This window comes from Convolutriloba macropyga, chromosome 15 (genome assembly GCF_964194025.1).
Source record: "Convolutriloba macropyga chromosome 15, txConMacr16.3, whole genome shotgun sequence".
Taxonomy (NCBI): domain Eukaryota; kingdom Metazoa; phylum Xenacoelomorpha; order Acoela; family Convolutidae; genus Convolutriloba; species Convolutriloba macropyga.
In genome coordinates, this window is record NC_134482.1 from 17,710,832 (window position 1) to 17,737,932 (window position 27,101).

At 34.8% G+C, this 27,101-nt stretch overlaps 1 protein-coding gene across 1 annotated transcript; it reads left to right on the forward strand.

The window, feature by feature from the left end:
* Nucleotides 1-7,730: 7,730 nt before the first annotated feature.
* Nucleotides 7,731-26,835, forward strand: LOC142354713 (niacin transporter NiaP-like). Its single transcript, XM_075407085.1, has 5 exons — nt 7,731-7,863; nt 7,940-8,369; nt 24,984-25,242; nt 25,371-25,741; nt 26,283-26,835. The coding sequence occupies exons 1-5, from the start codon at nt 7,735-7,737 to the stop codon at nt 26,570-26,572; spliced, it is 1,479 nt and encodes a 492-aa protein (XP_075263200.1). The 5' UTR covers nt 7,731-7,734; the 3' UTR covers nt 26,573-26,835.
* Nucleotides 26,836-27,101: the final 266 nt, after the last annotated feature.

Sequence of the window (27,101 nt, forward strand, 5' to 3'; positions counted from 1 at the left end):
AATAATGGAAAAAGTTGCAAATTCTGTTTCCAAATTTAGTCAAAATGCAGAATCATAGCCGCTTAACGCCTAGCCGTTTTTCACATGATTTGTTCACTAAAAACTTGCATTTCCGGTTCGGAAAATTCTTAACGCACAGAAGGTTTTCTTAGAGGCAGAGAAAAGTATGCAAAATTGTGCTGGAAATTCGAACGCCACATGAGTTCTCTGCCAAACTGGAAGGGTGAATCAACATCAGGCGCCGGTAAGAACAAAATTTAGACTACGCAGGGTCTCTTGGTGCTTTCGAGCTTTCCTAAGACTATAACCTATCAATAATACGAGGCTCAATTTGACATTTAAGCTAGATTCAAGCTCGTCAGCGTCTAGATTCAAGAGGACAGTTTTCTGTTATGTAGGGAACAAGGTTTTGCAAATTATTGTCTTCCATGAAATTTTAGTCCCCCAATGCTATCTTCATCATAATTAGAGAACCTTTAGGTTCTCTGACCACTAAGCTTGGGGCTGTATTTCGAACGAACCAAGAAAGCTGTCTTGAAAAAGCTTAGACCAAAGCCCAATACGTCCGCAAGCTAATGGATGAATTTTTTGCTTGAGTGTCGACTGGGAATAGGAGGAGAAAATTGCGAAGTAGATAAATTGGGCGTCGGTTTATACTTCGAAAATCTTTTTAGTTGCGCTTTTTATGTTATGCTCAAACGAACTGTGATGTTTCACAACCCTGCTTTTTTATGACCCTTGAGACGTTGTCCCAAGTTTTGTTTTGTTTGCAGTGCCCCAAAATTTTTGATCAATATGTTGAAATAAGCCCTACTAAAGATTGATATAGAATACGTCAGATTATTAGTATTGATTGAATTTTAAAATCAGTCTGTCAGTTGATTTTTTCACCGCATTCTTTACATGATGCAGAAAACTTAGGGCGCTTCAAAATTTGACAAATAAAATATCGGCGTCCTGTATCCTTGGGATACCGGCTATGGTATCAAGAATTGTGCTTTTTCTCATCAGATTTCCATTTCTCTTTTCTCGAAATTCAGTGAATTTTTTTCGAAACACAATCGTAGCTCATGATCAAGGACAAAGGAGTGTTATCTTTGCCATTGGGGCATTTGGGTTTAACTGCAGTAAGTCAAATAGAATATCTGCAACAAGATCATTTGAAAATCTATTACTGAAGCTTTTTCTGAGACAACCAGATAATGGCAAAAAGCTTGCAAATGTAACACATGCAAAAACAACAGGACATTGTTTTATGGAAGCCGAGAGGGTAAAAGTGCCCTCAGCTGCGAGCAGAAAATCCACATAAACAACGTTGATTAATTTGTAAGAGCAGTAAGTCAAAGATAAAACTATATTTGCAAACGCTTTTGCTATAACTAGCATCATCAGGTAAAATAAAACTAGACGTCAACTTAATTACAACTTAAATGATTTCAATTTGTTGTGGAAACAAAATTGTTTTTTAAGAGATTCTCGGAACATTGAATTTCGTATATAAACAATTTTTGAAATTTCGCTTTCATTTAAGTCTGATATTTGGATTCACGATCTTGTCTTCTATTCATTAGAAATTTTCACTGAAATTCTGCCGTTTTCCGGTAAGGGTTTGGAACCTTTCAGCGTTTTGAATAGCTAAAATTTAATATTGGAATAAAGCAACATGACTACTGTTAACTAATTTTTTTAATGTGAGCTGGCTTCGGTACTCATCGATTTTTTTTCAGCAATGAGTTCCGTTTTGTTATATGTATTGATTCGAGGTTCGTGAGCTTCTGTGGCTCATTGCACTGATCAACTATACGCCAATCAAACGCGCGTGAGGTGCCACAACTTTCACTTACATGCTGACCTACAGCCGAGTCTTTTTGTTGATGCTCTTGCATCCACGTGGTTTTATGTCTGCAAATAGTACTGAAGCAGGCAAAAAAGTCAGATTTTCAGTAACTCGTTTTGGAAACAGAAAATTTTTTTCTATCATGTTTTCTTACATGGAAAGCGCAGGTCCGTCTGCAAAACGCAATATAAAAGAAAAAATGCAAAAAAAGGAGACATGTCTGCACGAAGATGATTTTTTCACTCAAATTTTGCAGAGACAGATGGCCAATTATCTAGACTATTGAATGGGATGAAATTTTTAAACACCCGCTACAAAACTTTTACAACAACACCTCTGGAGCGCAGCTGTTTGTCTTAAAAGCTGCAGTGGTTCTAAACGTGTAACTGAGGCTGATGATAGCTGTAGTGGTGTTGTGCGGGAGGAAAAGCTTGAACTATTTTTAGAGTATTAATATTTTAACGCTCTGATGTAAAATACAATGCAAATTTGAGGTAAATTTATATACGCTGGTGTTATCGGTCATATAGGGGCTCAGTATTCTGTCCAAATGGTGGATCATAGACCTTTTTTGTTTTTTGTGTTGTTGAATCATCCCTCTTATAATGACAAATACCGGAAGGTTTCTTCTCTTCCCGTAAAAGATGGTGACTAAGCATTCTGCTACTTCAAGGACGGACGATCGAATATTACAGATCTATTCGGATATGTGGGCGTTTACTAAATCATAAATCTTCAGATGCAGGATTTCATCAAAACCAAACTTTTCAGAAAATCAGTAAAGAAAAACATGAACAGGCTGAGTGAAAACGCTGGCGATCAAAAACCTCATCAAAGAAAAAATGGTTTATTCTCTAAATTTTTCCAAGAAAAAAGGAGCATCATACTGGCTATTTGAACTTCCATTCAAAAGATTTCAATTTGCTTTATCCAAGGGAGAGTTTAGAGATTGAATTGCCCTTATATATAAAATTGCGATCAACAAGCGCATATGTAGAAGTTTTCTACGTAGAGCATGCACTTCATTGTCCAAAAGGTGGCTGTACGCACGTCAGACACAATGACATCCATGACCCATTTGCCAACGTGCTGAGTAATTTCTGCTTTGATTTCGAAGTAGAGCACTGTCTTCAGATCTTGCAATGTAAAAGCTTCTCAAATAGAAGCACCACTACTGATGACGATGCTCGACTAAGAACCAAAGTTAATGATTTCTTCGAATCAGGTTTCAGCAGAACGTTCTTTGATGTGCAAGTGTTTAATCCGTATGCTAAGAGTTGCCCAAGAAGCATACCGGATTACTACAAATATCAAGAGTCCATCACGAAGCTGGAAAACGAGCACACCATATTCGAAGTCGATAAAGCCACCTTCTCTCCGCTAATCTTCTCATGTACATGAGCTGCTGCGTCAGCATCAAAAGCCATACAGAGGTTGGCTGCCAGGATCAGCGATAAGAAAGAAGATGCTCTGCCTCCGTGGCGCACGATCCACGCTTCCGTGTCCTTCAGTGGACTTGTCAATAAGAACCATTGTAGAGGAAGGGAGGCTGTTGTCCTCAATGTTTTTATCTTTTTTCTATTCCTGATTCAAAATTACTACCCACTAAATTTTGGTTTACATGTATCATTTTTATCTTGTCTATAATTCTAATGTTTTAATTTTTCCACTCTTTGCATCTGATGGTTTAATTTTTGATGCAGCTCTTAAGAAAAATCAAGAGATCTGAACTGAAAATCAGTATCCAACTGAGTAGTCATCCATTGTTGTTAATGAGACGCTGGAAAAAATAGTCACAAATGAAAAGGTTACAGCAATCCCCCCCCCAAAAATGAACATCTCAAAAGAATTAAAAGGTCAACAAAATTGATATTAAGCCGATGTTTTTTTTCAATAGAGAAGAAAAAGAAACATCACACAAATTTTTGCAAAAGACTGAAAAAATTGTGTGATATTGACATCATTTTCACAAGAACTTGCTTGCCCACCCCGATACCATCTTTTGATAAGATTCTGAAATCAGATTTGGTATATAGAGTAACATAAAATGGATGCAGCTCGATATATATGGGCCAAACCAGCCAACATGTTAACACTACAATTTTGGAGCATCAAAAGAAAGTTTTCTCTGTGGGACCTCGTTGAATGCAGTGGTACAGCATATAAAATTGAATGGGAGATTCTAGATGCATATTGCGGGGTTGAAAAACCACTGACAAAAGAAGCGATCTTCATCAAAAAGCTGAAACCGCAACTAAAAACGAGTGACGGGTAACGGGAGGCGGGAATTCACATTGAAGTATTAGTCCAAGTACAAAATATGGACTTCTGAAACTCAAAATTTTTTGTTGTACATGTTATTTCGAAATTTTGTCAACCCCAACAAGTTAATGATAACAACAAATAGGAATGAAAGTGAAAGCCCCTTTTCAGGAAAAGAAAACAGTTCACCCAGGTTTAACAAAAACTCCGGAATAAAGAATGAATTATTCGTGGTGTAATAAATGTAAATTAGGTGTTGCAAATGTGATTTTAACTGTAAATGATTTCAAAATTTTGTTATTTTAACGCATTTCTTAGAATTCAATAGATAGTCAAAGACAAGTTTACATGAGGAAAACTGAGAAACGGCTGACTTTTCTGGATCATACGAAAAAATTAGAGAAGCGGGAGAATGGAAATGGAAGAATTTATTTTCTAGAGAAATGCGTTGAAAATGATGTTATACCAGATTTTCTAAAATTTTATGTTCCAAAATATGATGTTTTCTCTGATCAGGCCTGAGTGTACTGTGGCCTAGGAGTGAACTGTGGCCTAGGAGTGAACTGTGTCAGGATCTGAACGAAAAATTGCTCGATTCTGTGGCCTTCAACATACGCATGTCTATCCGGAAAGTTAGACTAGAACATAAACAAAGGTTGGATGCAAAGTTGAAAAAAGCGTCAGGACAGGCCATCAAATGAACAAAATTTTGATTCGATCAGAATACTTGACAACATTAGCTTTCCAACTTTTGTGAAAGATCTTCTGTCGTACGGACCAAAACATAAATCCGCGACAAGTTCAATGAGACGCACTTTTCGGTAGATATATACAAACTGATCAAAACACTCCGAGAAAAAGGAACTGATGGTGAGAAACTGTGTGAAATTGAAGCCTCTAAAAAACGGTACGCTAAGTATGTCAGAGAAACACCCTCCGACAGAGGTGTTGTGCCAGTGGCGAAATTTTTGAAAGATAACGACATAGTGGCTGTACTTTTTGATTAGGGCACTGGCTTTTGTGTGATGAAGAGGCAATCATATCACAAAAAGCTGCCGGATGTTTTCCATTGAACCCAAATTCAAGAAATTGCTAGTACGGTGGATAACATTGCTCTGAAGATTGAGAAAGAAATGAACAGCGCGTTGCTTGATATGAAGAGCTCTTAATTAAACAAAAAAAGTTTATCAAAAAGTGCGTTCAACAGGAGCACAACACGCGAAATTTTATGGCCCAGCAAATGTGCACAAGAATGGAATTCCTTTACGCCCAGATTTGTCTATACCGGAAATTAGTTATTACAAATTCCTCACGCCACTCTTTGATAAAGTACCTGGTGCTAACATCGAGACGTCAACGCTGGATACACGGAGAAAACTAGAATCCATAACATGGGGGACTGATGAGAGCATCGTTTTTTTGGATGCGAAGGGCTTATATACAAATGTCCCTGTTAATGAAGCGATTAAATAGCCTTGAGGAGCCTGTATTCTAGTGACCACGACCCTGAGATGTCACGATCGACTTTGAAATCAGTCTTGAAGCTAGCTTTGACAAATGTCAGTTTTAAATGCAATGACAGATGGTTTTGTCAGTTGGATGGTTTAGCAATGGGAGCATCACTTGCGGTAACTCTGGCTAACATTTGGATGAAGTCAATTGAAAATCAGATCAAGTCAACAAAAGAGATCATCAATAAGATCCCTAAAAATGATCTTGAGGTCTGCCCTGAATGCTACCGTAGAGTCATCTATAGAGGAAAAGGACTGGAATGTGAGAATTAATTCCATGCAAAATGCCCAAAGATTGATGATAAACTTTACGCGAAAATGAAGGACATGGTGTGGTACTGCTCTAATTGCCAGAAGGTTAACAAATTAGATAGTGAACCAGAGACTGAAAGACAACTATTATTAAGATATGTTGACGATATAATTTGCACGGTAAATGTTGAACCGGACACCTTGTTCAGAAAAGTAAACAGCCTTCATAGGAATTTGTACTTCACAATGGAAAAACTTGACGAAAATGATAATTTAGCTTTTTTAGACATGAACATCAATGCAAATAGCTGTAAAGAAATTGATTGCGTGTGATACACAAAACAAACCGATAAAGAAGTTATCCTGAATTTCCGTAGCTGTACAGCAATCCAACATAAAAAGAATATTGTAGAAGGGACAGTTCAATGCGTTTTTAGAAGCACTAGCTCATGGCAAATTTTTGACAAAGCTATGGAGGAAAATGAAAATATTTGTTAATATCAAAACCCTGAAAATTGGACTTCAAAGTTAATCAACGGTGCTATACAGAGAATCATAAAAAAAAACTCAATTGAAAAATGAAGGCGAGAAGGTACATCTGAGGGGACAAGAATTGCCTTTGAACGATGTTTAACCATTATTTTTCCTGCATTATCAAGGTAACAGCAGCCTGAAATTGAAGCGGAAATTGAAAAAACCTTTCAAATTGAAAACCATATTCACAACGCGAAAACTATGTACTTGCCTACCATCCCTGAAATCTAGTGTTGAATCAAGTCTCATGTGGTCTACGAACTCAGTTGTTGCGGATGCAGTTCCACCTATGTCGGACAAACGTTTCGACATTTGGCCACGAGAATATCTGAGCATCTAAAAACCGATTTCTGGTGGGACAACATGTAGTGGAATGCTGTGGGGCTCCAACGGCCTTTAATTATAAGATAATTGTTCAGTGCCAGGATAGCGAAAAACTTATGACCATAGAAGCTCTACACATTAGTAGACGCAAGCCGCAACTGAATACGTGGGACGAGTACAAAAGGAGGGAAAAAACAAGGAAATATTAAGCGCAGAATGCTTGTTCTGCCTAAAAATTTTCGAATTGCCATGCGAGCAACGTTATATGGTGGATCAAAACAAAAATCTTCTATTCAAAACTCATACAGAAAAAGACATATTAAAAGTTTTAAAGTTATTTTAACATGCAAAGAAGTAATTGTCAATAAAAACTTACATTGCGTTCATCGTCAGGTTTAAAAATTAAATGAAATCATTTACAAAGTATGTAAACTTGTCTTTGACTATAATTCTAAGAAATGAGTTAAAATAACATCGAATTTTTGAAATTATTTACAGTTAAAATCACATTTACAACATTTATTCTTTTAACATTTTAACAAACTTTAAGGTTGAAACCTGAAATAGTTTTAGAAACATTCGAAAATGTAAATAGATAATCAAGACACGTTGCTGTATATATGGTTATCTGTAAATATTTACTTAACACGTTTTAAACTCCTGACGATGCAAGTTATTGCGAAAACGTTCGAGTAATTGAACAATTTTTTATCAACTTTTAACACTTTTTAGCAGGTTTACATACTTTTTAAATGATTTTATTTGATTGTTACACCTGACGATGAACGAACGCACTGTTCGAAAACGTTCGTTTTTTAAAAAGTATTTAAATTTTAATTGACAATTCCTCCTTCTCTGCAGATATACGTATAAGTTGACTTGCTGCCCCCGAGATGACCGACTACCCTTTAAGGGGAGGGGCTTTCTTTTAATTGATCTTTTTTGTGTGTTTAAAGGGAAATAATTTTTTTATATGCTGATGTTGAAATCTAGTTTAATTTTTCAGTGATTGATATGTCTAGATATCAACAATTTGATCGTAGAACGTTGAGAAGTGAGCCCTATAGAGACGAAAACATGCCCCTGTATGCTTACAACGAAGTTTCAACGCTTCTTGATTCTTGGTCTTTTGGAAAGTATCAGGTTTGTATTCACAATGATATATCCGCCATTTTCACCTTTAATTTGGGCAAGTATACATCCAAAATGTGTGTTGCAGCTCATTCTTTTAATTCTCTGCGCTGTCGGATATTATGCAGTATGTGCCGATCTGCTGCTCATAGTTTACATTCAGCCATCATTAAAATCCTCTTTTGGTATCAGCAATATACAATTCGCGTGGTTGTCCTTTGCATCTTGCATGTCGGGCAATTTGGGATCAGTAGTGTTTGGATATTGCGCTGATCGGATCGGAAGACGAACGCCATTTATTCTATCAGCTTCAATAGCAGCTCTCTTTGGAATGAGCTCTGTTTTGTCCAACTCATATTGGCTGTTATTTACACTACGTACAATCGTTGGCTTGGGTTTAGGAGGCTTAGGAACTATCGACTTTCTAGTTTTCAATGAAATGTGTCCAAAAAATGTACGTGGAAAGGCTACATTAGTCATTACAGTATTTGGAGCATTAGGTGTTTTGTTGATGGCAGGTTCGTTCATTGTGAAGTCAATTTTGTCTAATGATGACTTGTTTTGTTCCATGCTTTTGCTTTTAACTAACTAGGATGGCCCGCGCGTTGCACGTAATGTTCCAACATACATCAAGCTTGTCAAAAACTTTTGGTTGTTCTGAGAGAAAAGACAGTTTTACCTGAGTAAAAGTAATTTTGCAAAGCCGAAGTTCAAACCATTTTTTAAGAGTAACCTTGATTACGACTATAGAACCCTCAATTTTATAATATCGGTGCACTGTACTTCTGTACTCCTTTGGTAGGCGGTTTGAAATCAGGTTTACTTTTGATGAAGCTCCTTTGATTCTCTTATTTGATGCGAAAGTTTTGAATGCCAAAAATGTAATGTTTTGCAGGTATGTCATACCTTTTTTGCTGAGGGTTACATCATTTTGATATAGTTTTACGAGATGGCAAATTCACATGCATTGTTTATTATTTGGCAGTATGAAATAGTATTTCAAAGAAACTTATGGTTCAACATGATTAATCAGTGAAAAGGGAAATTTAGCTTCAGCAAACACAGATGGTAAGTTGCAAAAAATGCTTCGATCAATTTTTGCGACAGAAATAGAAAAGCACATAAGTAATGACATGATCTTAATGACTAAGCTGAAGAACTCAAAGTAAATTAAAAGTTTTTAATCATTAATAGCCGCCCTCATCTTCTCAGCCGGCTATTATAGCGCTCCTATTTTTTTTTTACAATTCAAAGAATTTGAATTGTATTGGGGCGCTGTCTTTTTTTTAAGATCTGTTTACACATTTTCATGATTTTTGAAGTCAAATTGGAGTAGTGATTTTGGTCACGCCGAAACAGGAAGTGGAGCGAAAAAGCGAGTGGTTTTGCGGCGTGAATTTTGTTCACTCTAAATTTAAAGTAGAGTGAGAAAAGGGTGTTTGGACAAAAATTCGCTTTCTCGCTAGTGGTTTTTCGTTCACATGCGGCACAATTTCACTTTCATTTTTACTGTTTTTTCAATTTTTTGGACCGGAGTTTTTTCTAAATGGTTTTTCCAATCCATTCATAGTCGTTTATAGGTCTAGTTTTCTTTTTAGTCAATGAAACGTCTGTGAATTGTACGCCAGGACTTGTCCTGCTATGTTTTTTTTTAGATCTGTCACACATTTTTATGATTTTTGAAGTCAAATTGGAGTACTGATTTTGGTCACGCCGAAACAGGAAGTGGAGCGAAAAAGCGAGTGGTTTTGCGGTGTGAATTTGTTTCACTCTAAATTAAAAGTAGAGTGAGAAAAGGGTGTTTGAACAAAAATTCGCTTTCTCGCTAGTGGTTTTTTTGTTCACATGCGGCAATTTCACTTTCATTTTTGCTGTTTTTTCAATTTTTTGGACCGGATTTTTTTCTAAATGGTTTTTCCAATCCATTCATAGTCGTTTGTAGGTCTAGTTTTCTTTTTATTCAATGAAACCTATGTGAATTGTACGCCAGGACTTGTCCTGCTATGTTTAAGATCTGTCACACATTGTCATGACTTTTGAAGTCAAATTGGAGTAGTGATTTTGCTCACGCCGAAAGAGGAATTGGAGCGAAAAAGCGAGTGGTTTTGTGGCGTGGATTTTTTTCACTCTAAATTTAAAGTAGAGTGAGAAAAGGGTGTTTGAACAAAAATTCGCTTTCTCGCTAGTGGTTTTTTTGTTCACATGCGGCAATTTCACTTTCATTTTTACTGTTTTTTCAATTTTTTGGACCGGATTTTTTTCTAAATGGTTTTTGCAATCCATTCATAGTCGTTTGTAGGTCTAGTTTTCTTTTTATTCAATGAAACCTATGTGAATTGTACGCCAGGACTTGTCCTGCTATGTTTTTTTTGAGATCTGTCACCCATTTTCATGACTTTTGAAGTCAAATTGGAGTAGTGATTTTGGTCACGCCGAAAGAGGAATTGGAGCGAAAAAGCAAATGATTTTGCGGCGTGGATTTTTTTCACTCTAAATTTAAAGTAGAGTGAGAAAAGGGTGTTTGAACAAAAATTCGCTTTCTCGCTAGTGGTGTTTTTGTTCGCATGCGGCAATTTCACTTTCATTTTTACAATTTTCAATTTTTTGGACCGGATTTTTTTCTAAATGGTTTTCCAATCCATTCATAGTCGTTTATAGGTCTAGTTCTCTTTTTAGTCAATGAAACGTCTGTGAATTGTACGCCAGGACTTGTCCTGCTATGTTTTTTTTAAGATCTGTCACACATTTTCATGATTTTTGAAGTCAAATTGGAGTAGTGATTTTGGTCACGCCGAAACAGGAAGTTGAGCGAAAAAGCGATTGGGTTTGCGGCGTGGATTTTTTCACTCTAAATTTAAAGTAGAGTGAGAAAAGGGTGTTTGAACAAAAATTCGCTTTCTCGCTAGTGGTTTTTTTTGTTCACATGCGGCAATTTCACTTTCATTTTTACTGTTTTTTTCAATTTTTTGGACCGGATTTTTTTCTAAATGGTTTTCCAATCCATTCATAGTCGTTTATAGGTCTAGTTTTTTTTTAGTCAATGAAACGTCTGAGAATTGTACGCCAGGACTTGTCCTGCTATGTTTTTTTAAGATCTGTCACACATTTTCATGATTTTTGAAGTCAAATTGGAGTAGTGATTTTGGTCACGCCGAAACAGGAAGTGGAGCGAAAAAGCGAGTGGTTTTGCGGTGTGAATTTGTTTCACTCTAAATTTAAAGTAGAGTGAGAAACGGGTGTTTGAACAAAAATTCGCTTTCTCGCTAGTGGTTTTTTCACATGAGGCAATTTCAATTTCATTTTTACTGTTTTTTCAATTTTTGTGGACCGGATTTTTTTCTAAATGGTTTTTCCAATCCATTCATAGTCGTTTATAGGTCTGGTTTTCTTTTTAGTCAATGAAACCTATGTGAATTGTACGCCAGGACTTGTCCTGCTATGTTTTTTTTTAAGATCTGTCACACATTTTCATGACTTTTGAAGTCAAATTGGAGTAGTGATTTTGGTCACGCCGAAACAGGAAGTGGATCGAAAAAGCGAGTGGTTTTGCGGCGTGAATTTTTTTCGCTCTAAAATTAAAGCAGAGTGAGAAACCGGTGTTTGAACAAAAATTCGCTTTCTCGGTAGTGGTTTCTTGTTCACATGCGGCAATTTCACTTAGATTTTTACAGTTTTCGATTTTTTGGATCGGAATTTTTTCTAAATGGTTTTCCCAATCCATTCATAGTCCGTTCCTGGTCTAGTTTTCCGTTTAGTCAATGAAAATTCTTTGAATTGTACGTCAGGACTTGTCCTGCTATGTTTTTTTTTAAGATCTGTCACTCATTTTCATGATTTTTGAAGTCAAATTGGAGTAGTGATTTTGGTCACGCCGAAACAGGAAGTGGAGCGAAAAAGCGAGTGGTTTTGCGGCGTGGATTTTTTCACTCTAAATTTAAAGTAGAGTGAGAAAAGGGTGTTTGAACAAAACTTCGCTTTCTCGCTAGTGGTTTTTTTGTTCACATGCGGCAATTTCACTTTCATTTTTACTGTTTTTTTTCAATTTTTTGGACCGGATTTTTTTCTAAATGGTTTATCCAATCCATTCATAGTCGTTTATAGGTCTAGTTTTCTTTTTAGTCAATGAAACGTCTGTGAATTGTACGCCAGGACTTGTCCTGCTATGTTTTTTTTAAGATCTGTCACACATTTTCATGATTTTTGAAGTCAAATTGGAGTCGTGATTTTGGTCACGCCGAAACAGGAAGTGGAGAGAAAAAGCGAGTTGTTTTGCGGTGTGAATTTGTTTCACTCTAAATTTAAAGTAGAGTGAGAAAAGGGTGTTTGAACAAAAATTCGCTTTCTCGCTAGTAGTTTTTTCACATGAGGCAAATTCAATTTCATTTTTACTGTTTTTTCAATTTTTTGGACCGGATTTTTTTCTAAATGGTTTTTCCAATCCATTCATAGTCGTTTATAGGTCTTGTTTTCTTTTTAGTCAATGAAACCTATGTGAATTGTACGCCAGGACTTGTCCTGCTATGTTTTTTTCAAGATCTGTCACACATTTTCATGACTTTTGAAGTCAAATTGCAGTAGTGATTTTGGTCACGCCGAAACAGGAAGTGGAGAGAAAAAGCGAGTTGTTTTGCGGTGTGAATTTGTTTCACTCTAAATTTAAAGTAGAGTGAGAAAAGGGTGTTTGAACAAAAATTCGCTTTCTCGCTAGTAGTTTTTTCACATGAGGCAAATTCAATTTCATTTTTACAGTTTTTTCGATTTTTTGGATCGGAATTTTTTCTAAATGGTTTTCCCAATCCATTCATAGTCCGTTCCTGGTCTAGTTTTCCGTTTAGTCAATGGAAATTCTTTGAATTGTACGTCAGGACTTGTCCTGCTATGTTTTTTTTACTTCGTCGAACTAAAATATGTTTCGCTTTACCTCATTTTGCCGCTTTTTTGATATTTTGCGTGAAGTCTTTTGACATCTCTAGGCTAGTTTCTCTCTTCTCTCATTCTGCTGAAAGTGATTTTCAACAACAGTTGCTCAGCAAAGCAATTCAAAATGAACAGAGTCAGTATAAAAAATTGAAGTCAGAAATAGAAAGGGGATAAACCCATAAAGCCCAATTTTAGATGCCCGTTATTTGAACTTCGATCCTATAAGTCTTAGTTACCATCTGTAATGCTTATTGGTATTGATATTAGCCCCTTTAGCCTCTCTCTAAGAAACAGAAGTATGTTCAACGACAAAATGCCATCAAAATAAATCGGACTTAAAGTATGTTTTTGTACAAAAATCTTTTTTTTTCAATATCTTCTATTCTTTCAATCGCAATCATGCTTATTGGAATCAACGGCGGCTATTTTCCGGCAACCTGCGGGGTATGTTTAAAGGGTTGTAACCAATTGGAAATAATCTATAATTACATCTATATGTAGGTTTTTCAGGTTTTTAATTTTTTTCTCATTTAAAATGTGCCCCATCGAAAAAGTTTCTTTACCAATCTCGTGGACAGCTGATCCAATTGAATTTTTAAATAAACAATTGTTTTTAATAGCCTCCCTCAGCAGGCTATTATTGCACTACTTTTTTCACAATTCAAAGAATTTGAATTGTATTATGGGGCTGTCTTTTTTATAAGATCTTTTCACACGTTTTCATGATTTTCGACGTCAAAATGAAGCGATGATTTTGCTCAGACCGGAACAGGAAGTGGAGCCAAAAAACGAGTGGTTTTTTGGCGTTCTAATTTTGCGGTAGAGTGGAAAAAACTGAATGAAAAAAAATTCGCTTTTGGTGGTGGTTTTTAGTTCACAAGTGCCATTTTTGCTTCGATTTTTCTTTTTTTTGATAGAATTTTTTCTATAATGTTTTCTCAATCCAGTCATAGTCGATTCTATGTTCATTTTGTTTAGTCAATGAAAATTATTTTAGTTGTTTGTGAGAACTTGTCCTGCTATGTTTTTGACTTCGTCGAATAAAAAGAATCCGCTTTACCTTAGTTCACGGCTTCTTCAACTTTTTGCATGAAGTCTTTTTGAGTTCTCTATTTTCATTCTTCGCTCAGTCAGCTCAAAGTGCTATTAAACAGCAGTTATTCAGCAAAGCAATCAAAAAAATGTATGTAGTCATAACAAACTAAATCATTAATAGTAACGTTATAGAAACGTTATAATAGAAACGTTATAAACTTATGGACCCAATGAATCTACTGCCCATTTTTAGATTCCTGACTTTATATTATTTTCCGTTCTTTAAATCGCAGTTGGGGTTATGCGAATAAATGGCGGCTATTTTCCTAAAATCAGCGGTCGAGTTATAAAAATGGGTTGAATTTTGTCAAGTTATTTTTTCGAAATTCGTATCCTATTTTTGTCTCAATTTTCTTTTTTGTACAATTACAATCAAGCAATCCTAGAACAATTGACCGTCCTCGTGACAAATTAGGCAAAATTTTAAATTATAGTTTTGGTTTTTTTCTGGTGCTGGTGTTTTTCAAATATTTTTTTACGCTGGTAGATTTTGATTTTTGGAGATTCACTCATTTTTGGATCAATGGGTGAAACTGTTTAAGTCAACTAAATATCTGCTGAGAAAATCGGCGTGGTTTTGAAAAACGTCGTTTTTGTTTTCGTTTAAAGTTTCCCCAATGTGATCAATTTAGCTGACATTTAGTCGAATAAAAACCCTAATTAGGCACCGGAACATGCTGTCTTTGCTTGTACTTTGCAGTTTTGTGGAGAAAAACTCTACTTCACTAATATATCATCACCTGTTTTCATGATTCATAGTAAAAATATTTAATGAACTCTCTGAATTAAGAGCAGTTGGGGAGATGAATTCATTTTTGTTCTTTCCAGTGGTTGTTCTCTGATGTTTTGAATGTTTCTTAAAAACAAACCTTTTTTATTGTAGTATAAAAGTAAACGCCTAATTTCATGAAGGCAAGGTTACAAGCTAAATCGTCATTTAGTGCAGATGTGTACAAATTTTCGGTATAGCTTTACCAGATGGTAATTTCACATGCATTGTTCATTATTTGGCAATATGAAATTCTTTTACAGAAAAAGTTATGGTTCAACATGATCAATCATTGAAAAAGGAAATTTAGCTTCAGCAAACACAGATGGTAAGATGCAGATGTGCTTCGATCAATTGATGCGACAGAAATAGAAAAGCGCACAGGTGAGGACGTGATCTTAATGACTAAGCTGAAGAACTCAAGGTAGATTAAAAGGCTGTAATCATTAAAAAATAGTAACCATTTAGAAATCATCTATAAATACATCTATGGTAAAGTTTTTAGTTTTTTATATTTTTTCATCTAAAATATGCTTCACCGATAGTTTTTTTCAATCTCTTGGACACATGATCCAATTGAAAATTTTTTTCAAAACAAATTTTTTAATAGCCGCCCTCAGCAGGCTATTATTGCGCTACTTTTTTCACAATTAAAATAGTTTGAATTATGGCGCTGTCTTTTTTTGGTCTTTTCGCCCGCTTTCATGAATTTTGAAGTCAAATTGTAGTGATGATTTTGTTCACGCCGAAATAGGAAGCGGAGCGAAAAAGCGAGTGATTTTGCGGCGTTCTAATTTTGCAGCAGAGTTTAAAAAACCGTGTTTTAAAACTGGGTTGAATATTATAAGTTTTATTTTTTTCGAAACAATTTGGGTTGAATATGATATCAAGTTTGATTTTTTCGAAAGAAATTGATCTTTTGTTGTATGTCCTATTTTTGTCTCATTTTTCTTTTTTGTACAATTAAAATCAAGCAATTCTAGAAAAATTGACTGTCCTCGTGACAAATTTCTTTATTTATATTTTTGGCATTTTGCTGGTGCTGGTGTTTCCATATATTTTACTCACGCTGGTAGATTCTGATTTTTTTTCATTTTTGAATTAACCGGTGAAACTGTTGAAGTTAACTAAATATCTGAGAAAATCGGTGCGGTTTTGAAAAAGATTATTTTCTTTTTGTTTTAGGTTTCCCCAATGTGATCAATTTAGCTAACGTTTAGTCGAATAGAAACCCTAATTAGGCACCGGAACACACTGTCTTTGCTTGTATTTTGCAGTATTGTGGAGAAAAACTCTACTTCACTATTATATCATCACCTGTTTTCATGATTCAGTGTAAAATTTTTCAATGAACTCTCTGAGTTCAAAGAAGTTGGGGAGACAAATCCATTTTTGTTCTTTCCAGTGGTTGTTCTTTTATGTTTTGAATGTTTCTTAAAAACAAATACTTTATTGTAGTGTCAAAGTAAATGCCTAATTTCATGAAGGCAAGGTTACAATCTAAATGGTCATTTAGTGCAGATGTGTACAAAATTTTAGTATAGCTTTACCAGATGGTAATTTCACATGCATTGTTCATTATTTGGCAATATGAAATTCTTTTACAGAAACTTATGGTTCAACATGATCAATCAGTGAAAAAGGAAATTTAGCTTCAGCAAACACAGATGGTAAGTTGCAGATGTGCTTCGATCAATTGATGCGACAGAAATAGAAAAGCGCACAGGTGAGGACGTGATCTTAATGACTAAGCTGACGAACTCAAGGTAAATTAAAAGGCTGTAATCATTAAAGGGTAGTAACCGTTCAGAAATTATCTATAATTACATCTATTGGTAATTTTTTTTTAGTTTTTAAGTTTTTTCATCTAAAATATGCTCCACCGATAGTTTTTTTCAATCTCTTGGACACATGATCCAATTGAAATTTTTTTTCAAAACAAATTTTTTAATAGCCGCCCTCAGCAGGCTATTTTTGCGCTACTTTTTTCACAATTAAAATAGTTTGAATTATGGCGCTGTCTTTTTTTGAGGTCTTTTCGCCCGCTTTCATGAATTTTGAAGTCAAATTGTAGTGGTGATTTTGTTCACGCCGAAATAGGAAGCGGAGCGAAAAAACGAGTGATTTTGCGGCGTTCTAATTTTGCAGCAGAGTTTAAAAAACCGTGTTTTAAAACTGGGTTGAATATTATTAGTTTTTTTTTTCGAAACAATTTGGGTTGAATATGATATCAAGTTTGATTTTTTCGAAAGAAATTGATCTTTTGTTGTATGTCCTATTTTTGTCTCATTTTTCTTTTTTGTACAATTAAAATCAAGCAATTCTAGAAAAATTGACTGTCCTCGTGACAAATTTCTTTATTTATATTTTTGGCATTTTGCTGGTGCTGGTGTTTCCATATGTTTTACTCACGCTGGTAGATTCTGATTTTTTTCATTTTTGAATCAACCGGTGAAACTGTTGAAGTTAACTAAATATCTGAGAAAATCGGTGCGGTTTTGAAAAAGATTATTTTCTTTTTGTTTTAAGTTTCCCCAATGTGATCAATTTAGCTAACGTTTAGTCGAAAAGAAATTCTAATTAGGCACCGGAACACACTGTCTTTGCTTGTATTTTGCAGTATTGTGGAGAAAAACTCTACTTCACTATTATATCATCACCTGTTTTCATGATTCAGTGTAAAATTTTTCAAGGAACTCTCTGAATTCAAAGAAGTTGGAGACAAATCCATTTTTATTCTTTCCAGTGGTTGTTCTTTTATGTTTTGAATGTTTCTTAAAAACAAATACTTTTTATTGTAGTGTCAAAGTAAACGCCTAATTTCATGAAGGCAAGGTTACAATCTAAATGGTCATTTAGTGCAGATGTGTACAAAATTTTAGTATAGCTTTACCAGATGTTATTTTCACATCCATTGTTCATTATTTGGCAATATGAAATTATTTTACAGAAACTTATGGTTCAACATGATCAATCAGTGAAAAAGGAAATTTAGCTTCAGCAAACACAGATGATAAGTTGCAGATGTGCTTCGATCAATTGGTGCGACAGAAATAGAAAAGCGCACAGGTGAGGACGTGATCTTAATGACTAAGCTGACGAACTCAAGGTAAATTAAAAGGCTGTAATCATTAAAGGGTAGTAACCGTTCAGAAATTATCTATAATTACATCTATTGGTAATTTTTTTTTAGTTTTTAAGTTTTTTCATCTAAAATATGCTCCACCGATAGTTTTTTTCAATCTCTTGGACTCATGATCCAATTGAAATTTTTTTTCAAAACAAATTTTTTAATAGCCGCCCTCAGCAGGCTATTTTTGCGCTACTTTTTTCACAATTAAAATAGTTTGAATTATGGCGCTGTCTTTTTTTGAGGTCTTTTCGCCCGCTTTCATGAATTTTGAAGTCAAATTGTAGTGGTGATTTTGTTCACGCCGAAATAGGAAGCGGAGCGAAAAAACGAGTGATTTTGCGGCGTTCTAATTTTGCAGCAGAGTTTAAAAAACCGTGTTTTAAAACTGGGTTGAATATTATTAGTTTTTTTTTTCGAAACAATTTGGGTTGAATATGATATCAAGTTTGATTTTTTCGAAAGAAATTGATCTTTTGTTGTATGTCCTATTTTTGTCTCATTTTTCTTTTTTGTACAATTAAAATCAAGCAATTCTAGAAAAATTGACTGTCCTCGTGACAAATTTCTTTATTTATATTTTTGGCATTTTGCTGGTGCTGGTGTTTCCATATGTTTTACTCACGCTGGTAGATTCTGATTTTTTTCATTTTTGAATCAACCGGTGAAACTGTTGAAGTTAACTAAATATCTGAGAAAATCGGTGCGGTTTTGAAAAAGATTATTTTCTTTTTGTTTTAAGTTTCCCCAATGTGATCAATTTAGCTAACGTTTAGTCGAAAAGAAATTCTAATTAGGCACCGGAACACACTGTCTTTGCTTGTATTTTGCAGTATTGTGGAGAAAAACTCTACTTCACTATTATATCATCACCTGTTTTCATGATTCAGTGTAAAATTTTTCAAGGAACTCTCTGAATTCAAAGAAGTTGGAGACAAATCCATTTTTATTCTTTCCAGTGGTTGTTCTTTTATGTTTTGAATGTTTCTTAAAAACAAATACTTTTTATTGTAGTGTCAAAGTAAACGCCTAATTTCATGAAGGCAAGGTTACAATCTAAATGGTCATTTAGTGCAGATGTGTACAAAATTTTAGTATAGCTTTACCAGATGTTATTTTCACATGCATTGTTCATTATTTGGCAATATGAAATTCTTTTACAGAAACTTATGGTTCAACATGATCAATCAGTGAAAAAGGAAATTTAGCTTCAGCAAACACAGATGGTAAGTTGCAGATGTGCTTCGATCAATTGATGCGACAGAAATAGAAAAGCGCACAGGTGAGGACGTGATCTTAATGACTAAGCTGACGAACTCAAGGTAAATTAGAAGGCTGTAATCATTAAAGGGTAGTAACCGTTTAGAAATCATCTATAATTACATCTATTGGTAAATTTTTTAGTTTTTAAGTTTTTTCATCTAAAATATGCTCCACCGATAGTTTTTTCAATCTCTTGGACACATGATCCAATTGAAAATTTTTTTCAAAACAAATTTTTTAATAGCCGCCCTCAGCAGGCTATTATTGCGCTACTTTTTTCACAATTAAAATAGTTTGAATTATGGCGCTGTCTTTTTTGAGGTCTTTTCGCCCGCTTTCTTGAATTTTGAAGTCAAATTGTAGTGATGATTTTGTTCACGCCGAAATAGGAAGCGGAGCGAAAAAGCGAGTGTTTTTGCGGCGTTCTAATTTTGCAGCAGAGTTTAAAAAACCGTGTTTTAAAAATGGGTTGAATATTATAAGTTTTATTTTTTTCGAAACTATTTGAGTTGAATATGATATCAGGTTTTATTTTTTCGAAAGAAATTGATCTTTTTTTGTGTGTCCTATTTTTGTCTCATTTTTCTTTTTTGTACAATTAAAATCAAGCAATTCTAGAAAAATTGACTGTCCTCGTGACAAATTTCTTTATTTATATTTTTGGCATTGTTCTGGTGCTGGTGTTTCCATATATTTTACTCACGCTGGTAGATTCTGATTTTTTGTGATTCATTCATTTTTGAATCAACCGGTGAAACTGTTGAAGTTAACTGAATATCTGAGAAAATCGGTGCGGTTTTGTAAAAGATTATTTTCTTTTTGTTTTAAGTTTCCCCAATGTGATCAATTTAGCTAACGTTTAGTCGAATAGAAACCCTAATTAGGCACCGGAACACACGGTCTTTGCTTGTATTTTGCAGTATTGTGGAGAAAAATTCTACTTCACTATTATATCATCACCTGTTTTCGTGATTCAGAGTAAAATTTTTTAATGAACTCTGAATTCAAAGAAGTTGGGGAGTTGAATCCATTTTTTTTCTCTCCAGTGGTTGTTCTTTTATGTTTTGAATGTTTCTTAAAAACAAATACATTTTTTGTAGTGTCAAATTAAACGCCTAATTTCATGAAGGCAAGGTTACAATCTAAATGGTCATTTAGTGCAGATAAGTACAAAATTTTGGTATAGCTTTACCAGATGGTAATTTCACATCCATTGTTCATTATTTGGCAATATGAAATTATTTTACAGAAACTTATGGTTCAACATGATCAATCAGTGAAAAAGGAAATTTAGCTTCAGCAAACACAGATGATAAGTTGCAGATGTGCTTCGATCAATTGGTGCGACAGAAATTGAAAAGCGCACAGGTGAGGACGTGATCTTAATGACTAAGCTGAAGAACTCAAGGTAAATTAAAAGGCTGTAATCATTAAAGGGTAGTAACCGTTTAGAAATCATCTATAATTACATCTATTGGTAAAGTTTATAGTGTTTAAATTTTTTCATCTAAAATATGCTCCACCGATAGTTTTTTTCAATCTCTTGGACACATGATCCAATTGAAAATTTTTTTCAAAACAAATTTTTTAATAGCGGCCCTCAGCAGGCTATTATTGCGCTACTTTTTTCACAATTAAAATAGTTTGAATTATGGCGCTGCCTTTTTTTGAGGTCTTTTCGCCCGCTTCCATGAATTTTGAAGTCAAATTGTAACGATGATTTTGTTCACACCGAAACAGGAAGTGGAGCGAAAAAGCGAGTGTTTTTGCGGCGTTCTAATTTTGAAGTAGAGTGAAAAAACGGTGTATGAACATAAATTTGCTTTTGCTGGCGGTTTTTTGTTCACAAGCGGCATTTTCGCTTCGATTTTTTGGTTTTTTTATGATAGAATTTTTTCCAAATGGTTTTCTCAATCCAGTCATAGTCCATTCTATGTCCACTTTTTTGTTCAGTCAATGAAATTTTTTTCAGTTGTTGGTGAGGACTTCTCCTGCTACCTTTTTGACTTCGTCGAATAAAAATAATCCGCTTTACCTTAGTTCACGGCTTGTTCAACTTTTTGCATGAAGTCTTGTTGAATTCTTTAAATTCATTCTTCGCTGTCTGCTCAAAGTGCTTTCAAACAGCAGTTATTCAGTAAAGCAATCTAAAATGAAGGTTGTCATTATACACTAAATCAAAAATAGAAACGTTAAAAACCTATGGACCCAATAAACCAATAAGCTCAATTTTAGATGCCTGAATTTTCCGTTCTTTCAATCTCAGTTTGGGTTATGCGAATAAATGGCAGCTAGTATACGACAATCTGCCGGTCATGTTTTAAAAATGCGTTGAATAATATATCAGGTTTTGCTTTTTTTCAAAACCTTGATTTTTTTCGTGTGTCCTATTTTCTCAATTTTCTTTTTTGTACAATTAAAATCAAGCAATTCTAGAAAAATTGACTGTCCTCGTGTCAAACTAGGAAAACTTTAATTTTAGTTTTGGCAAGTTTCTGGTGCTGGTGTTTTTCATATATTTTATTCACGCTGGTAGATTCTGATTTTTTGTGATTTCATTCATTTTTGGATCAACCTTTGAAACTGTTGAAGTTAACTAAATATCTGCTGAGAAAATCGGTGCGGTTTTGAAAAAGATTATTTTCTTATTGTTTTAACTTTCCCCAATGATCAATTTAGCTAACGTTTAGTTGAATAGAAGCACTGATTAGACACCTGAACACACTGTCTTTGCTCGTATTTTTCAGTAATGTGGAGAATACTAATATATCATCACCTGTTTTCATCATTCAGAGTGAAGATATTTAATGAACTCTGAATTCAAAGGAGGTAGGGAAATGAACCCATTTTTGTTTTTTCAAGTGGTTGTTCTTTTATGTTTTGAATGTCCCTGAAAAACAAATTCTCTTATTGTAGTGTCCAATTAAACGCCTAATTTCATGAAAGCAAGGTTACAAGCTGAAGCGTCATTTAGTGCTTAAGTGTACAAAATTTTGGTATAGTTTTACCAGATGGTAAATTCACGTGCATTGGTTGTTTGGCAATATAAATTTTTATGTCAAAGAAACTTATGGTTCAACATGATCAATCAGTGAAAAAGGAAATTTAGCCTCAGCAAACACAGATGGTAAGTTGCAGATATGCTTCGATCAATTTATTCGACAGAAATAGAAAAGCACACTAGTGAGGACATGATCCTAATGACGGAGCTGAAGAACTCCAAGTAAATTAAAATGCTGTAATCTTTAAAAACTGGTAATCATTGAGAAATTATCTATTATTACTATTACTATTGGTAGGTTTTTCAGTTTTTAGATTTTTCATCTAAAATATGCACCTTCGATAAAGTTTTTTTCAATCTCTTGAACACCTGATCCAATTGAAAATTTTTTCAAAACAGGTTCTTAATAACTGCTCTCAGCAGGCTAGCATTGCGCTACTATTTTCACAATTCAAATAGTTTGAATTATGGCCTTGTCTTTTTTGAGATCCTTTCGCACGTTTTCATGAATTTTGAAGTCAAATTGTAGCGATGATTTTGTTCACGCCGAAACAGGAAGTGGAGCGAAAAAGCAAGTGATTTTGCGGTGTTCTAATTTTCAACTCGTGAGAAAACGGTGCATCAACAAAAGATCGCTTTTTCGCTAGTTGTTTCTTGTTCACATGCGGTATTATTGCTTCGGTTTTTTGGCTTTTTGATTTTTTTTATATATTTTCTAAACAGTTTTCTCAATCCAGTCATAGTCCATTCTATGTCCACTTTTTTGATTAGTCAATGAAAATTTTTTCAGTTGTTGTTGAGGACTTTTCCTGCTACCTTTTTGACTTCGTCGAATAAAAATAATCCGCTTTACTTAAGTTCACGGCTTGTTCAACATTTTGCATGAAATCTTTTTGACTTCTCTAAATTCATTCTTCGCTTAATGTGCTCAAAGTGCTTTCAAACAGCAGTTGCTCGGCAAAGCAATCTAAAATGAACGTAGTCATAACAAACTAAATCAAAAATAGAAACGTTAAAAACCTCTGGACCCAATAAATCTATAAGCCCAATTTAAGATGCCTGACTTTATATTATTTTCTGCTCTTTCAGTCGGGTATTTAGTAATCAATGGCGGCTGTTTTCCTACAATCTGCCAGTCTTGTTTTAAAAATGGGTCGAAAATTATATCAAGTTTTATGCTTTCGAAACAAATGAATTTTTTGTGTGTCCTATTTTTGTCTCAATTTTCTCTTTTGTACAATTAAAATCATGCAATTGTAGAAAAATTGACTGTCCTCGTGACAAGTTGAGAAAACTTTGAAATTATAGTGCTGGCCTTTTTCTGGTGCTTGTGTTTTTCATACAGTTTTTCACGCACGCTGGTGATTCATTCTTTTTTGGATCAATCGGTGAAACAGTTTAAGTCAACAAAATATCTGCTGAGAAAATTGGCGCGGTTTTGAAAAAAATCAATTTTCTTTGTTTTCGTTTAAAGTTAACCCAATGTGATCAATTTAGCTAATTTTTAGTTAAATAGAAACCCTAATTAGATACCGGAACACACTGTTATTGCTTTTATTATGCTGTAATGTGGAGAAAAACTCTACTTCGCGGATATATCATCACCTGTTTTCATCATTCAGAGTGAAAACATTTAAAGACCTGTATTTTTAAATCACATGCTCATCAAAATGAGACCAACTGAACAGCGCAATCCTCGAAGTCAATTTGCTTCTCTGAATTCATAGAAATTGAGAAATTCAAGTAAATTCGAATTCTAGTTTTGAAAAAGCTATATTAGGAAAAAGCTGTATGTCTCATAAAAATGACAGTCCGAATCTAACCCAAAAAGTCTCGTGGTCGATTATGGGACTGGTTGTCAATCTGTCTATCTGATTTCTTTTGTGGTTTCAATTCCATAAAAGGCCACAAGCGTCTATCGTGGCTATTTTCCGGCAATATGCCGGCTATGTTTGAAATTGGAGGACAATCACGGCCAATAAACGGGAGACAAATAATGGGCATGAATTTGAAGGTCACTTAACATTTCAGAAGCAAGGAAAAACAATTGAAAAAAAAACATATTTTTCCTAGCAATCACTTGTTTTGTCACTAGTATATCATATTTGACTGAAAAAATAAATCAATTTCGAAATGAACTATTGGACGTGAGTTTAAGGTGTTTAAAGTGTTTGGTTTTGCTGGCTCTCCAAAATCAATATATTTTGCAATTTTCTTGTACATCAGTAGTAGAGTAATTCATTTTGATTCTGTTTCTGGCATCAACTTCCATGTTTTTTTCTTTTTCCTGATTATAAAATTTTAAGGTCGGTTGCAATTGCCAATATATCTATAAATTTTCTTCCCTGTCGGTTATATCGAAGATCTATTGAAAAAGAATCAGTAAAAATCTAAAATAGGCGATCTGAGGTAGAGAATGGACCCGTAACTAAAAAAAAATTTTCAGTTTTGTTTTATTACTTTTAAAGTTATATTTAAATTCGCACTTTGTTTTCAAACAAATTTTTGTGTAAGCCATTATACTTTTGTTAATATATAATACTAACAGTTTTATAACAACTATGTTTTTAATGTATAGTTTAATCCCCTCTCCCTCAACCCCGGAACACTTTTCCTTTTCTTGTTTTTTAAAAACAGCTCCGTTTTCTCAATCTGCGATGAAATTTGTAGAAAATCAAAAATAGCGTCTAACGTCTACAGAATGACGTGTTGCTCTTTTTCTCTACGATGCGTTAACGAAAAGTGAAATTTTTTCTGCAAAATGAACCGATCTCGTCTGTTACATACATATTAGCCCATTTTGAAAAAAAAATGTTGGAACCGTTAAGTGCATTTTTCTTCATTTACCCGACTGCTTTAATTGTTTTTTGACTGGCTCTCATGATTACGCTTCAAAATCTAACCATTGTATCAGATATTCTGGCTGTTGTTATAAAAAACGGGGCTTGTTTCAGGTCTGAACCTAATCGATTGGGACAAATTCTTAGTGGATTCTGAACCATGGCAAATATTGATATTTCTCGGCTCTGTGCCTATGCTCATTGTGTGCATATCACGAGCGATTTTATTGGAAGAATCGCCCAAGTATTTGGTATCTCGTGGAAAGTACACTGATGCAGTGAATGTGTTGAGGAAAATTGCTAGTTGCAATGGGGAGCGTTTTGAACCGCAGGCCGATACACCAACTTTGAACCGACTACAAATTGAGGAAAAGTAAGATTTTGTTCTCAGCTTCATAGACGGACCGAAAAAATCCTAGTCTCTTTTAAAGTGTTGCATAGGATGATAATTTATTACCTAACATGTTGAGGGATGTTACTAAAGTTGCTATTTTTTGACAGTGCTCCGGGAGGACTTGACATGCTGCCAAGAAGTGAAGAAAGAGGATTATGCCGGCCATTGAAGTCATTCTGGTCGGTCATAAAATATGACCCTTGTCTGGCTACCTGTCTGTTCGGAGCTTGGCTCTTCCAGGGTCTGGCTAATTGGGGACTCACGTTATTTCTTCCCGAGTATCTCACTACAAAAGGGGCCATTTCGGCGAAGTGGACCATATTTCTCATGGTTGCGTGTGAACTGCCTGGAATTCTACTGGCTTTCTGCTTAGTGGACGTTCGTCCGATTGGGCGACTCAATTTGATGAGGGCTCTCTTCGCTTTAGCAGCTGCGTCATCGTTTGCTGCTGCGTTTGTCGATCAAAAAATTGCAATAGGTAAATAATTTCTCGATTTGCCAAACCAAAATGAAAGTTTAGTCACATCATCAGCTGGAATAGAAAGATTAAAATTGAAGCAGTTTGTGCTATTTTGACTTGTCTTTCTACTCGAGCTAAGCGGCTGAAATTTGAGTGTTTATTTATATCAACTTTAAGTTTTTTCAAACATTGGGTAGAATTTTGAACTTGACATCTTTTGACCACGGATGAACTTGAAGAGCAAAAACAGCGAAAGGATTTGCGATGTTAAACCTCTTAGACTTTAAATGTTCTAAATTGGCTACTATTTTAAACATCGTAATATGGCTACTATCAACGGTTTCGAATTTTGATAGCAGTTCATCCGACCTCAAATGGCTATATTTTGTTGTTTACAAGTAGTAAAAATTAATCTGCTAATGTGAGTTTTACCAAGCGCTGATGTTAAGTGGGAGGGCTTGTGCACATCATGGGGCAATCAGAAATCAAAATTTTTGATGCTGTTGATAATTAATTTCTTGACCGTTTTGTTTGATCCTTATTTTTTTCCTTGTTTTAGTTGTGCTGTGTTGTTCAATTTACTTCTTCATGATTCCAAACTGGGGAGTTCTTTACACGTACTCTTCAGAAATCTACCCAACTCAAATCAGATCAACAGCCAACGGGATGTTCCAGCTACACGCGTTGATTGGGGGGATGTTCTCACCATTTTTGAGCAGTACCCTACTAGACCACTTCTCAGCCAATCAATCCGTTGATTACTACATGATAGCTTGGGCTAGTTGTCTTGCGATGGGATTTATGTCCGCTTGTCTGCTTAAGAAAGAAACGGTCAACATAACGATCTAAGATTTCTGTACAATATAAAGATTTAAACTGTACATTATTAGCAGCTGTTAAATTATTCATAGGCGTTTGTACACTTGTATATTGATCTGTTGAAATATTTGATCTCAAATACTGATGTTGCTTAAGCTTTCTACAATTGAATTCATTCAATTAAACGATAGTTTTTTGTACATTTTGTTCATTGAGTTAATTGAGATTGTTTACATTACTGTACAGTTCTTGATAAGCTCGTTTTTAACAAAAATTTACTTTGTGCGTTGGAAGCTTTTTTACTTAGACAAATTAACAGAAACTGACGCTCAACTGAAGTGTAAGTATTTTCAAATCTGGTGACTCATGTGTAGGTGTAGTCTTCAACTATCTGATTCATAATTTGATGTTGCAACATCCACTGCGAAATAGTTGTGTTCAACAACTTCGATTTTCTTGTTTTTCATGCTCTGCAAAGGCCCTGCTATCTGAGTAGTTAATGCCTCTGTCGAGGTGACACAATGGTACTCAGGAGGTCGGGGTGCAAATCCGACCTTAG